Genomic DNA, 11,336 nt, shown 5'->3' with positions numbered 1-11,336 from the left:
ATAGAAAGAGAGATACATATACATATACATATACATATACATACAAACATATGTATATACATATATACATATACATACAAACATATGTATACACACAGACACAGATACACACACACACAAATACGTACACACACACATATACATATATATTGTGACACCCCCACTTTAGTCCCACATGGACTAGTGTGAAAAAATATTAGTGGTTTAAATAGAAAAAAGCTCAAGGTCCAAGTACAACTAGTGCTAGCATTTTGGCGGTGGATTTAAACCAATATCGAGTTGCTCTCGGTGGGTCCCACAGCTTGCCTGTAGGCCCGGGACATGACAAATAGTATCAGAGCAGTTACCAGCCGGAAGTATGAAGTTAAGTGCTATACGGGCCTAAGTGCTACACCGTGTGGATGCGGTATGAGCCACCTCTAAAGTCCACATCGCCTAGCAGTGATACTGAGATACGCCAATTGTCATGTCGTGACGATAAAGACGTCGTCTTTGTAATGTGAGATAATTGTGACACCCTAACTTTAGTCCCACATGGACTAGTGTGAAGAAATGTTAGTGGTTTAAATAGAGAAAAGCCCAAGGTCCAAGAACAACTAGTGCTAGCATTTTAACGGTAGATTTAAGCCAACATCAAGTTGCTCTCGGTAGGTCCCACGGCTTGCACGTGCAACGCGGTCGTGGCCCGGGACGCTGACATATATATATATATATATATATTATATATATATATAATATTATATATATATATATATATATATGTATATATGTAGCCTATATATAGTAATATATATATATACATACATATTGTATTGTAATATATATATATAATATATATATATATATGAGATTAATGGGTATCCTTGTCATAGGAGGGGATTTCCTCCTTGACGCCTCTAAAATCACATGATTGAGCGACATTATGGATGATCCGCTCCGTTGAACTTGATCTACATATTTTAAAACCCCAACACACCAAGTTTGGAGTGAATCCGTTATCGTTTGACCCTCCATCGAGCCATGTGAAAAGTTCTATTCATTCAAAACCGTTAAAATTGATACGAGTGGATGAAGGGTCAAACGACGACGGGTTTACCCCAAACTTGGTGTGTTGGGGTTTTAGAATATGTAGATTAAGTTCAACGGAGCGGATCATCCACAATGTCGCTCAATCATGTGATTTTAGAGGCGTCAAGGAGGAAATCTCCTCCTATGACAAGGATACCCATTAATCTCACAGTGTGTGTGTATATATATATATATATATATATATATATATATATATATATATATATATATATATATATATATATATATATATATATATACACACACACACACACACACACACACACACACATATATATATACTAGTTCTTGTGTACGTGCAATGCACGTGGTTAAATATTAAAATTATTTACTTTTTTATTTATTTTCTTACTATAAAATAAGTCAGATTCATTTTGAGTTGAAACTAATAAAGATGGATTATCACATTTGCCATAATTTTTATTTAAACATTTTAAAAAAATTTATGAAATAGATTTGTGTGTAAAACTTGGATCAATATATTTTTATATACTTGCATATACAACATTATTTTTTAAAATTGTATATATCAAACTTCATATATGAAACTTCATGTAACATATTTGCTTATTGGATCAAATCATCGATCTCCAATTTGTTTATTTTTGTCATTAAATATAGCGTTAAGTTTGAAAAAAAATACAATAATATATTCTTGATGTGAATAAAAATATAACCAAATACTTAATATTAATATGGTTTGTATAAGCTCAACACAGAGCACATACTTTTCACAAAATTACAAGACATCTTAATTATTGATAAACTTAAAATAAAAAAATAAATACTAAAGATTAATAGTAACTCTAGTATAATTTTATATGAAAAAATCATTCACATAAGCATATTAAAAATTTTGAATGAAAATCTCTTCTAAAGATTCCTAATTTTACTCAAAAAATTAAGCTTTACCATAAATTATTCAAAAAATATTATCTTTTATTCCTTTTTTCATATTTAATTGAGCCGAGATTAATCTTTCTCCACCTTTATCTTTTTCCTAGGTAATCTACACTAGTGTCTTCATCATCAATTGTGATATCAGGTTGGTACATAATAAAGAGCAGAAGACAAGACAATAGTCTAGAAATATATTATGATATACTTGGATTAATCAAATTATACTACTAATAATTGATGTGCATCAGAAACAAAATGTCTTAAACTATAAAACAGACTGCATAGGCCCTCTAACATAACTGTTTTAATGCAAGCAATCCTCAAGATTAATTTTTAAAATCTCTTGGGCCCGAGAATAAACAACTAACAAGTTTGCAGTGGAAACTAGGGGAATATAGTACATTCTTAAGAATTATTAATTTTTACTTAATTTGTTTATAATGACAGGATCTCATTATTAACTAACTGCAAGGCCTAGTACATTATTTTTTTATTGGGCATTCAAGGCAAGCATAGGACTTGAGTCCTCATCACAATGAATGTTATATAATTTAAGTACAAAGAAAAAAGGAGGGTTGATCAATGGTGTAGTTGGTGAGGGGGCAAATCTAGCAGCTTAATTTGGGTATGTGAATATATTATAGATGAAAATAGAGAATGATTGTTTTGAAAACAGTGGTTGTGTGTGGGTAATTAATATGGTTTTTGTTTGTGTGGTGTTCTTCATTCATTTTCAAGATATCTGTTGTCCTATGGATATATATAGCTATAATATTGCTACTCTCTTTTAGTTTTATGGAAGAGTTTGGATGTTAAAAAAATTAAATTATCTAATCCGGTTAAAGTAGGATCATATAAGTTAAGTTCATATATGAAATTTATTTTAACCAACACCCATATGTAAGTATTACAATTAACATTAAGATCTAAGATACATGTGAGATTCTCTTTGACTTTTGTATAAACAATATTATTTAAATAATAATAGTATAATTAAACTTTATGATCTGCAAAAAAAGATCAAACATACAATATAAGTAATTGCTTTAAAATAATCTAATTTAATCTAATAAGAAGAAAATAGATAAAAGTGATGTGAAAATTATTGCAATTTCATAATTCATAATTTTTAAAAAAATCTAATCTAATCTAATCTAATCTAATCTAATAATCTATTCTAATAAGAAAAAAATAACAAAGACACATACCTGTTGAAAGAGATAAAAGTGCTATGAAAATTATTATCATTTCAGATCTTAAAAAAAAGATCAACATATAATATAATTAATCCCTTTAAAATTATCTAATCTAATCTAATAAGAAGAAAACAGATGAAACTGCTGTGAAAATCGTTGCTATTTCTTGATGTGAAAAAAGAGCAAATATACAATATAATTAATTATTTTAAAATAATCTAATCTAATCTGATAAGAAGAAAATAACAAAGGCACATATCTGTAGAAGGATATGAAAGTGCTATGAAAATTATTATAATTTCTTGGATGATGTATATTGGTATGTGATGTTGTATTTTAGAGAATAACAATTGTAAACAAAGATCTATTTAAATAATAATAGTATAATTAAACTTTAAAACTAATTATGCAGTATCATGAACTACTTAAAATTTAGTCGGTGAGAGATCATCATGTTTTGTCCTCAGATCGCAACCGTTTGTTTTAATTTTTCTTTTTTTATAATTTTGAGAATGGTTTTGTCTTTATAATTTGTTTGATGGATTTTGTAAATACCCCCTCCGCATTATGTATATTTGTAGGTCTGCGCTGTTCTTAGGTTCGACTTTTGGGACAGACATTATTTGTCTCATTAATTTATTTGGTTTTTGCACATACGCCCTTCATCTTGTATACATTTGTAAATATTTGGCATTTAATAACTTCATTAAGGTTTATATTTTAATTTAAATTGTATCCTTATCTTCATACTATGTGTATCCAATAAAAATTTATCAAGTTATCAACTTACTCTTACTTAATAGTATTTGAATTCCAATGGTATTTTTATCTACCGAAAGATTTTCTCAAACTCGTACTTTTAAAGGGAGTATGATATATACATACATATATCATACTCCCTTTAAAAGCACGAGTTAAGTAAAAACTTTCTATAGTCAATATTACCATTCACTATTTTTAATATTTCATATGAATCTTAATTTATCCTCATCCTAATTATATCTTATACTAATCCAACGTGAACTACCTATAGCACAACAATTTAAAAAAAATAAGATTAATAAAACACTATTTTAAATATTTTATTTAAATCTTAATCTATCCTAATATTAATTATATCTTATACTAATCCCATGTAAATTACTTATAGCTCAATAATTAAAAAAAAATAAGATTAAGGAGTCATACGTAGCTAACATATTATAATATATGAAGTATTACATAAAACCCAAAATATTTTAAAAACTACACAATTCCCTCAAAATTTTAGAATTACATAAAACACCCTGACTTTTTAAAACTTAAGACAATAAAAATAAAATCTCAAATTAAGAACAACCCTTAAAGAATTTAAAAGTTACAATTAATACCTTTAATATTTCAAACATTATAAGAACGGCCTCAAAAGTTCAATTTACAAAAACACTCTAAAATTCTAAAATTTTAAAACTTACAAACACATAGATAGATTTAAGAGATTACGATCATACACTTGAAAATTTAATATTTACAAAAAATAACCTTAAAGTTAGAAAAATTACAAAAACTCCCTCTGAAGTTAAAAATCGCAGAAAATCTTGAAATTTTAAAACTTATAACCTGAAATTTCAAAACTTATATCCATCACACATCTTATTTGGAAATTTTTAGCAGACCGTTAAAAATTTAAATTTTGTAAAAAATAATCCAAAGTTTTAATAATTATAAAAAATACCCTTAAAATTTTAGAGTTGCAAGAAATATTCTAATATTTAAAAACTAACCACTAACACATGAAATATAAAAATTACAAACACTCAACTTAAAATTTAAATTTTTTAAAAAATACTATCAAAGATTCAAAAATTATAAAACACACGATCAAAAGTTTAAAATCACAAAAATGCTAAAATTTCTAATCTTGGCAAAGAAGAATAATTATTTGATATTGTTTCATTAAGATGTATAAAATTAACTTCCAATTTAAAGTTTACTATCTCTTTTTAGCATCTAAAAGTAGTCAAAGTTGATGCTGGTAAAAATCACAATAACAGTAGATTAAAATATCTAGTTAAGAAGTAAAACTTTGAAAATATATGATAGATTAAAAATTAATGCCAATGTATAAATTAAAGAAATTTCATATAATTTTACTGAAAATATCAATTGATAGAAGACTAAATTACATAAAACTGATAAAAGATTATAATGTATAAATATTGATCTCTTATGTCAATAGTATTTGGGTAAAAAAATACAAGGGCTATGTATGGAGAAACTATCAGAAAGTTAAGAGATATCCTTTAAAAAAATCATTTTAAATGGATGAGTAAAGGAAATAAACCCAAAATTCAGAAACATTTATGAATCACTTTGAATTGACATTGATAAAAGGTATATCTATCAGAAAAGCACCACTTAAGTTCTTTAAATATCATATTGAACAACTTTATCACAATCAAAGAAGCATTCTCTGTGAAAGATACAAAAAAAATTAGTAAGTAATATAAATTTTTATACTTTATTCTTCAAATACTAAAGGAATCATAAATTTAATATAAAACTACATACAAATAATTTTGCTATATAAACTAAAGGAAAGCCATTGATTAACTATGTTGTAAGATATAACAAGCTAGATAAGGGGAGGGAAATCACTATAATGGATAAAAGGTATACTCATAATACTTATTTACAATAGCGTAAGTAAAAAAATAAAATCAACCTTTTTCTTTTTTCTATACAGTGGCATGACTCCGCGTGTAACTTTATTTGTGGAAGATGACAACTAACGAAGGATCAATTCTTAAAGACATAATTAAAAATAAGCATATAATAGCACTATCAGATTTTAAGATCTTTAAATATGAAGGTAACATATTTCATTACTTAAATTCTTATTAAAAGCCACTAAACATAAAATTTACCTTATATATTTCTCTAATTTGTAGGGGAAATATGCATGTCATCATAAATTGCATCAATAATATAAATCAACCCAAAGATACATCTTATTAAAAAATAAGAGGATGTTAAGTAGATGAAGCAAACATCCATATAACACAATAAAAAAAAGTATTACATTTTAAAGCTAATAAATAAGACTCATTCATGACAAGCTGTCAAGACAAAAACATCTCCATCAGGGCTCTTTACAAATACAATCAGGGCTCTTTACAAATACAACACAAATTTAAATAAGTGATATATGCAGTCGTCACAACATTTAAAAGAGACATGATTTTGCAATACCTAATCTAAAATTCCCACAATTAAACCTAAAATAGTTTACCAATATACGACATGCTATTGTACTTATAATGCAAAAATAACTACTATTTATAATAGAGTTAACCCGTGCTTCTATGCTTGCAAAAGCTATAACAAGAAAGTTGTTAGAAATGTTAATAAGAATCTTTAGGTTATTAGTATAGATATTGTCACACCTTGAGCCCAGGAGACCCTTGGCGCAGTATTAGTCGTGAGACCCACTGAGTGCAACTTGTTGTTCGGCTCGATGGTCTGCCAAAAAGTGCGAGTGCTAGTTGCCCTTGAGCCTTTTGACTTCACTATATAAACCAATCTAAACCATTGCCCACTTCCGATGTAGGACTACTTTGAAGTGGGGGTATTATAATCACTCCTCCTTAAACAGGCGATGTTCTTGTCACGGCATGACAATACTCCCACTTCAAAATAGTTCCACATCGGAAGTGGGCCATGGTTTAATTGGTGTATAAAGTGAAGCAAAATGCTCAGCTGCAACTAGTGCTAGCACTTTTTTAGCACTCAGTGGGTCCCACGACTAATATTGCGCCCACGGGTTCGCGGGCCCGAGCGTAATAGATACACTCGTGCACTCATATCTGTGCGCGTGAGAGTGCCTATGTGTGTGCGCGTGCGAGTCTGTGCGTGTATGTATTATGGATGTAACAGTCAAATAAACGAATGACTCATTCATAGGTTCTATTTGATCTGTAATTGTATTGCATTTATCTATTTTATCTGATTTGTCAACAAAGACAATAATTTTAAAATTAATTTTTAATTTGAATCGCTCGAGGATGTTTCATATATATACCTACATATGAATATAACATCATCGTACTCTAATATAATTTTCTTCTTGTTATTCACGATGTGTTGATATGCCTAATTCCGGTTCGCCCCTCCTCTTCTCCTTCCCCCCCCCCCACCCCCAAAAAAGGACGCATTGAATCAGGCAGGGGATGGCCACCATGCCTGTGAACATAACTACATTACACAGTAGTCATATCAGGTGTTGTTGGTAAATTGATTTTTCCAATGTTTGGTCTAAGTCCTTGTACTGGATCTTGACATTCATTTATACCATAATGCTTATCTACCAGGAGACTATATTAAAGGCCACTTTATTTGCATTTTTTTTCATTGAGTTGGCGCTACTCGTATGTATGTAATTTATTTATGTATGTATGTATGAATATTATATATATATATATTATAATATATATATATATATATATATATATATATATATATATAATAGTATTAAAACTTATTTCAACTTACAGGTTTAATATATATATATAATATATATATATATAATATATATAATATATTAATATAGAGAGAGAGAGAGACAGAGAGAGAGAGAGAGATGAGAAGGTTTAGGTGGTCGAATGGTCTTCTCTTCCCTATCCCTTTTGCTCGCTCGTATCACTGAACAACCAGACCATAATTACATCTAATTCCTCAATTGCTTAAATTTTCTTTTGATACTCTGGCTTTGTAAAATTGATCTGAGCACTTTTCTTCCTTGTAGTCCTCCACAGGACCACAAGTATGGTCTGGTTGTTCTACATAGAACGGTAGGCCCTTGTACGTTAATGTATGCTCTGCACTTTTCTTTTCCAAGGCTGTCTCATGACTGCCATGGCTTCAATTGGGGAAAATGTGATAGAGTGTCACTTCTTACTGTTTCTCGTGCCAGAATTTTCTTTTTTGCTGGCCTCAATGATATGCTATCAACTATAGTGAAGTCTGGTCTTGTTCTACATAGAATGATAGACCCTTTTATTTTCATGTATGCTCTGTGCACTTTTCTTTTCCAAGTGGCTGTCTCATGACTGTCATGGCTGCAACTTAAAAAAATGTGATCTGAGTCACTTGTTTACTGTTTCTAGTGCCAGAATTTTCCTTTTTGCTCACCTCAATGATATACCATCAATCACGAGAACGGCTTATTTTTCTCTCTTGGTTGTTGTATATCATAGATGCTTGCATGCATTAGTTATCTGTTAACCATTTTTGATATCTGGTGTACTTTTCCCCCCCAATTCAGAATGTGGAGAGTGGTCAGACGCCTTTCTGCCTCTAAACCTGTGATTGCATCCATGTATGATGCTGCTGCAAGTGGAGGATACTACATGGCCATGGCAGCACAAACTATTGTTGCTGAGAAGCTGACATTGACTGGTTCGATTGGAGTAGTTACAGGTGAACTTAGTGAATTGATCTTGTTTGTATAGAACTAAATCTTCAAATGAGCTCTCCACGGGCATGGTAGAGCTTCTGATGTTAGATATCACATTTGATAATGGGAATAGACAAATAGTTTGATACATCTAAGACTTAGTCTCATGGTCTTTAATAACTACACTTACAATAGAAAATGACACAAAAATATAGGAAGAAACAGACATACACAGAACCTGTTTGCTTATAAAAGAGTTAATTACAGAACTCCCCATGAACTCTTGGGGAGTGGCAGTAAATCTCCATCAACTTTTTCTCCCTGAACTTTAGGAGTTATTAACATAACCCGATTCCACTGTTTTATTTTGCTAAATCTTACCTGAAAATTTGTCTTTTAATCCCACACCATCAACCCTAATGTGTCACGAGCAAGCACAAGAGGGGAAAAAAGGTTCCTTCATATTTCGGGAAAAATACTCTTTCATTAAAAAGGAAAAATAGGTAATTTTTAGGGCTGAGGAGTTATTTATATTTTTTTTGGCACATACTTGCACCATGAGATGTTAGAATCGATGGTGCTAATTTGGAGATTAAATGAGAAATTTTCATGTGAAATTTAGTAAAATAAAACAGTTCATGGGGGTCATGTGCAACAGCTCTAAGGTTCATGGGTGTTTAGTGTAATAAAAAAAAGCTGATGGGGGTTTACTGCAACTCCCCCAAAGTTCATAATATATCCTACCAATGATGCATAAATTGGAGATGGAGAGGGAACTGGGATTATCCTTATCATACGTCTGCTACCGATGATGCATAAGAAGTGAGAAGAAGAGAAAGACGAAGAAAGGAAGGTGTACGAGGAAACGATAGGTCATTGCGTTTTAGATGAATTCCAAGTCTGTTAAGTGATTGGTCATGTCTTTATTCCTCTGGTTATTGTGCTTCTCAAGCTGTACATTCTGAACACTCGTTTACTTGCAGGGAAATTCAATCTAGGTAAGCTGTATGAAAGGATCGGGTTTAACAAGGAGATTATATCAAGAGGCAGATATACTGAGTTTCTCTCTGCTAGTCAGCGTTCATTTAGGTACCTGTTCCATTTTTATGAGAGACCTACTTATTGCTGTAATCTGGATAAAAAAGGATTGCATGTATACTTGTAGAAAATGTCCGATTCCCATAGGAACAAGGCTGTGATTTATAATTATTTAGCTTAAAACGTTTTTTTTTTGTAATGGGTGGGGGTGGTGTAGAAGTGATTATGAACAAATCCTTTGCTTCCATAATATTTGTCAATAAGTCACGTATTTTGCCAGTTTATGGTAGGAAGTTACTCATGTTTCTTTACTTTCTTTTGACGTTTGAAATTTGCTGAAATATCCGTTCTTGCAGGCCCCACGAAGCAGACCTGAGAAATATGCACAAAATGCATACAAAAAATTCCGAGACAAAGCGGCGTATTCAAGATCCATGACTGTAAGCATATTATAAAAATTTCTCTGTAGTTCATGTTCATTTATGTGATGATAGAATTTTGTTCTTTCGCCAGATAGATCAAATGGAGGAGGTTGCTCAAGGAAAGTTGTGGAGTGGCAATGATGCAGTTTCCAATGGTCTAGTTGATGCTATTGCTGGACTTTCTCGAGCCGTGGCCATTGCAAAGCAAAAAAGCTAATATATCACAACCACCGGTGAGTCTCTCTTTGGTATATCAATATCTCAGATAATGATAAACTACATATATATCCGTTGCATTGAAATGGAAGACATGAAACAATTAATTCTCTTTCATTCTGTTTTTTTTTCCCTTCCTGATTTTGAGTCCAGGTTCAATTAGTGGAGATATCAGAACCATCTCCATCCTCACTAGAGAAATTTGATCACATCCAAAACTTACTTGATATGAACATAAGTGTGAAGGAATTGCTGCGGGATATTACATCCCCTGGTGGAGTTCAAGCAAGAATGGATGACATTTTGTTTGAAAGATTGAAAAATGATGCATAAAAACTGATAAAAGACTGATTACGTTTATTCTGATCTGAATTGCTCATTCTATTCCAGTCCTGATGCATAAAAACTAGACTCCAGGAGCTTCAGCTGGGGAAAATTTTTGAACAGCCAAAATGATGCAAGACAAAACGGAAGATTATTCACGCAATTGGGATTAGTCACTTAGGATTCTATTTTCAAGGACTCGTACTTTTTTTTAAACTTTTAGTTAGTATAACTCGGATTTATTGTTTGGTTGTATTCGTTATTTATTTAATTTTATTTATTTGCAGTTCTAGAGATAAGGTTGTACTTTCCAATTTTTGGAGAGGAGAGATGGATGATAAAAACTCAAGTAATGTCACGTGCATTGCAGCAAGTTTGACATGTGAGTTGTTCGGGCATGAGACCAATATTTGTTAATGATGAGTGCAATTTCAACATTTATATCCTTCGTTCTACTTTTTATCTTCCTAAATCGAAATAATGTCCCACAGCAGATCTATATGCATCTGATCCCTATCCCAGAGCACAACCTCTTTCATTATGTAAACCTACCAATGTTACAATTTACTCATTGAAATCATGATTTGTATAAATTTCTATTGACAAAAATCTAAGGCAATAATATGGAAAGTTATCCTTTCTCTAAAGATATCAATTCCCATTTTGGGAAGAACTTTTTTTTTTGTGTGTGGGTGGGGTGGGGGGGTGGGGGGGGGG

At 31.0% G+C, this 11,336-nt stretch overlaps 1 protein-coding gene across 9 annotated transcripts in view; it reads left to right on the top strand.

The window, feature by feature from the left end:
* LOC109843102 (serine protease SPPA, chloroplastic-like) overlaps positions 1-11,297 on the top strand; it is a 12,555-nt gene extending 1,258 nt beyond the window's left edge. For 3 of the 9 annotated variants that reach the window (XM_020412034.1, XM_020412032.1, XM_020412033.1), the window contains 5 exons: positions 8,488-8,642; positions 9,603-9,708; positions 10,028-10,097; positions 10,171-10,312; positions 10,686-11,297. In XM_020412034.1, the coding sequence (XP_020267623.1) occupies positions 8,489-8,642; positions 9,603-9,708; positions 10,028-10,097; positions 10,171-10,296 (456 nt within the window). In that variant the 5' untranslated portion in view covers position 8,488 and the 3' untranslated portion in view covers positions 10,297-10,312; positions 10,686-11,297. Of the gene's footprint in view, positions 1-8,333; positions 8,643-9,602; positions 9,709-10,013; positions 10,098-10,170; positions 10,313-10,685 lie in introns of those variants that run through there. The other 6 variants (XR_002247515.1, XR_002247514.1, XR_002247518.1 and 3 more) reach the window with 6 other exon arrangements.

This window comes from Asparagus officinalis, chromosome 5 (assembly GCF_001876935.1).
Source record: "Asparagus officinalis chromosome 5, Aspof.V1, whole genome shotgun sequence".
In the NCBI taxonomy this organism is placed as follows: Eukaryota; Viridiplantae; Streptophyta; class Magnoliopsida; order Asparagales; family Asparagaceae; genus Asparagus; species Asparagus officinalis.
Note: the sequence above shows the minus strand (reverse complement) of the source record. Positions and strands in the feature narration are given on the sequence as shown.